This window comes from Protobothrops mucrosquamatus, unplaced genomic scaffold (genome assembly GCF_001527695.2).
Source record: "Protobothrops mucrosquamatus isolate PMUCROS unplaced genomic scaffold, P.Mucros_1.0 scaffold1240, whole genome shotgun sequence".
Classification (NCBI taxonomy): Eukaryota; Metazoa; Chordata; class Lepidosauria; order Squamata; family Viperidae; genus Protobothrops; species Protobothrops mucrosquamatus.
Window position 1 is genome coordinate 10,435 of NW_015387447.1, and position 4,121 is coordinate 14,555.

At 35.1% G+C, this 4,121-nt stretch overlaps 1 protein-coding gene across 1 annotated transcript in view; it reads right to left on the reverse strand.

The window, feature by feature from the left end:
* The window catches only part of LOC107292002 (dynein heavy chain 8, axonemal), a gene marked incomplete at its 3' end in the record, with an annotated part of 59,151 nt that overhangs the window by 6,708 nt on the left and 48,322 nt on the right, over positions 1-4,121 (reverse strand). Inside the window, exons 33-35 of the mRNA XM_029285066.1 lie at positions 877-1,030; positions 597-760; positions 173-242 (exon numbers count right to left, since the gene is read on the reverse strand). Coding sequence (XP_029140899.1) covers positions 173-242; positions 597-760; positions 877-1,030 — 388 coding nt within the window. The remainder of the gene's footprint in view (positions 1-172; positions 243-596; positions 761-876; positions 1,031-4,121) is intronic.

A 4,121-nucleotide genomic window follows, 5' to 3' on the forward strand; every position in this document is an offset into this window, starting at 1 on the left:
AACACAGTTTGCACCAGAAAATCAAATACAAGATAAAACTGAAATACAAATGAGTAGAACCCTGAATTTTGGGAAAAATCTAGGGCTGTTTTATCCTTTTTTTGTTCCCTTTAAATATTACCAGTGAATTAAATATGCAAAACTTTTACTTCAAAGAGATGTATAACGATACTCTTTTATTTTGCAACTTCTTTTCATTACTTTCTGAACATTTTTTAAAAAATGAAAAGAAATATTCAAGGCTAGAGAATATAACCAAAATTACATGCGCAAGTCTAGACATAAATTTACAATTAGCTATACCATGCTACATATTAATCTAAAATGTTAATATTCTCTCTTTAAATAACAATATTCTTAAAATTGTCCTCCAAAAAATAATTTAAAATGCCACTAGAATAAGAGGCAGATTAATAAAATAAAAATGCACTGTTAAATTATGGCAATAATTTTTATTATTGTTGTTGTTGTTGTTGTTGTTGTTGTTGTTGTTATTATTATTATTATTATTATTATTATTATTATTATTATTATTATTATTATATCTTAAGCCAGCTTTTTTGCAGCATTGAAAAAAATATTAATAAATTTTTTACCCTGTAAGTGATTTCTGGCATACTTCCAATTGTTCATGTAAATGTGGTAAAAGTTGTCCCATGGTTTCATCTCCAACACAACAGCTAACTACATTGGGATTTTCATGTGCTCGCTGCATTATTTTTATCCATGATTTATCAATGTTTTGAAAACGTTTTGCTTCCTAAATAGAATAAATTCATATTCACTTGAATAAGAATCAGAGGTCATTCCAGCTAGATACATTTAAGCTTAAATATTTGCACAGTACAGCAGTAGTTGATTTACCTACTGATTTACCTGGGGTAACTGCTTGGCGATATCCCCACCTACAAAAACAGCTTCAAGGTAAACCCAGAGGTTTTGTACAATCAACCATTCTTCAATTATATCACTGGAGGTGCTGAGTTTGAATACCCAGTTTTGAATATCTTTTTTAAATGGTGCATTGTATCTAAAAAGAGAAGGCAAAGAATAATTTCAGGATTTATATTTCTCAATTATCAGTTGTTTTAGCCTCTAACAGTAAGGGAGAAATATGAACATCTGCGTAAAAAAAAAAAAGAGACAAGGACAGTGCATTCTTAATAATAATCCAAACATAAACAAATAATTGGCCCTCAAGCTAGCAGTGTTAATGATGAAATCCCATGTCTATGGAGATTCTCAGTCATCCAGGTCATTGGTTGGTCCAAAGGTGTTTTTATATGAAGAAGCTTCTTGGATGAGAAGCGAAACGTCTTCAGGGAAAAACAAAGTGCATTGCGAAAGCAATCTGTCCATTGCTTATAATACAGAATGAGAAGTAAAGTGCTTCAAAAAGCACAGCTTCATTCATTTGGTTGAAAATGCCCAGATGACATGAACTTCTTCTGCTGGCACAAATGTAGAGCTGTTGCCAAAATGGAAGGGAGAACATGGTATTGGAAGCAGATCGACTCTATTGTATAACAAAGGAACCAGTGATTGTTTTCTCAGACAGCTATGAAGCAGTAGGCAACTCTGAAGTCCAAAGACATTATCACCTGGCAAATGAGGGGTAAGCTATTCTTTACAGTTACTGTGTAGATTCTACATGTTACAAAGTTGTTCATTTCCCACAGGCCAAATGGGCTGAATGCTATGACCCATTTTTTCAGCATTGTGAAATAATGTGACTAAAAGCTATGGCAATCTTTCCTTTGTGTTAGGCACTTATTTGAGAGTACCCATGTAGACTGCAAATTTCATTGCTGCTGTAAGGAGCAATCGGATGATGATTAAAACTTAATAGAAGCAAAGAATCAAACCATATGTCATAGTTACAAGGCACAATAGTTAGAACACTTGATGATCAGTTTTCATCGTTTCATGGAGATAAAAGTCAAAAAGACTTTCTGGAAGCGTCCTTTAGTTTATGGCAGGGATCTTTCCACAAAAAGCTTCTGTTAATACAACTCAGCTAAAAAACTCTGGGAGTGCACAAATACAAAACTATCTTAGTGTAAAACTATTAGTATGATGCATAATGTCAAATAACTTCTGCTGTATAATAGTCATAGCCAAAGTGGGAGAAGTTAATGGGGGCTGCTTATCACGTCTGACAGTTGCCATGCTTTTAGTAGACAGAAATGCTGTTATGCAAGGAATGCAGCTTCATGTTCCATCATCTATTCCTTGTCATCTAACTAAAGTACTGAAGTTTGCAGATGTTACAACAGCCATTGGTCTCATTTGAGATGGTGATGAATCTGCATTCAGATGGGAGGTTGAACAACTGGCCCTGTGGTGCAGCTGGAACAATCTAGAACTGAATACACATAAAACTGTAGAGATGATAGTAGATTTTAGGGGGGGGGGCTCTCTTATTCTATCACTTTTTACAATATTAGGTAGCACAGTATCCACAGTAAAGTCCTTCAAGTTTCTCCCAGGATTTGAAATGAACACCTGACATTAGAATCATAATTAAAAAAGCACAATAAAAAATGTTCTTCCTGCACCATCTCAGAAAGCTCATACTGCCCAAGGAGCTGCTGATACAGTTCTACAGAGAATTATTAGTCTGTCATTTGTACTTCTATGATGGTCTGATTTTGTACAGTAACTAAACAGGACAGGCACAGACTTCAACAGATAGTTAGGACTGCAGAAAAAACAATTGCAACCAGCCTCCCTTCCATTGAGGACCTGTATACTGCACGAGGCAGAAAGAGGGCTGAGAAAATATCTACAGACCATCATATCCTAGACATAAACTGTTTCAACTACTCCCCTCAGGACACAGCTATAGGGCATTGCATGCCAAAACAACCAGACACAAAGACACCCCCCCATGCTACCACTCTGCTAAACACATAGTTCCTATAGCACTGTTGATGTCTAAGGATGTCTAACCATGTAGCGGGACTGTATTACTGTTATCCTTCTCATCTTTCCTATTACTTACTCCTGTCCATAATTTATAACTATCACTTTGTTGGCCATGAATTCATGTAGACCTAACCCTAACACTAGAATAATTTTCATTGGCAATGAGACTTTCCAATGTATTTTAATGTGGTCCACAATCAACTCCAAAAGAAAAGCTGTCAACTTCTCTTTTCTTACAAATCACTAAGAATCTCCCTCTAGCATTAGCTTTTGGGCATGACTCCAAGTACACCTAACCCTAACCCTAACCCTAGATTCATTATCATTGGCAATGGGAGTTTCCATGTATTTTACTGTGGTCCACAAACAATTCCGAATGAAAAGCTGTCAACATCTCTTTCCATAGAAAACTGCTAAGAATCTATCCCTAACATTAGTTTTTGGGCATAACTCCAATTAGACCTAACTCTAGATTCATTTTCATTGGCAATGGCATTTTCCCATGTATTTTACTGTGATCAGCAAACAACTCTGAATGAAAAGCTATCAATGTCACATTCCTTAGAAAACTACTAATAATCTATCCCTAGCATTAATTTTTGGCTATAACTTAAAGCAGATCTAATCCTAATCTTAACCCTAACCATAAACCTAGATTCATTTTCATTGCCAATGGGATTTTCCCATGTATTTTACTGATGTCAACAAACAACTCTGAACGAAAAGATGTCAATGTTACTTTAATAAGTCTCTAAGAATCTATTCCTAGCATTAATTTTTGGTCTTGTCTCTAAGTAAACCTAACCCTAATGCTAAACCTATCCCTTGATTCATTTTCATTGGCAATGAGATTTTCCAATTTATTTTACTGTTGTCCACAATCAACTCCGAACGAAAAGCTGTCAACATCTCTTTCCTTAGAAAATCCCTAAGAATCTATCTATAGCATAAGTTTTTGGCCATGTCTCCAAGTAAATCTAACCCTAACCCTAATCTTAGATGCAAAGATAATATGATATTATCTACAATATTTCCTATTATATAAAAATAATATTCTTTTCCATTCCATTTTACTTGCCTCCTCCTTATTTTCACAAGCTTGCTAACCTGATGGCATGCTGTCTTTTATATCTCTCACAAGAGAAACTGGGAAAAGTAGCAGAGCTGCCTTGCCCAGCTGAACTACATCACAG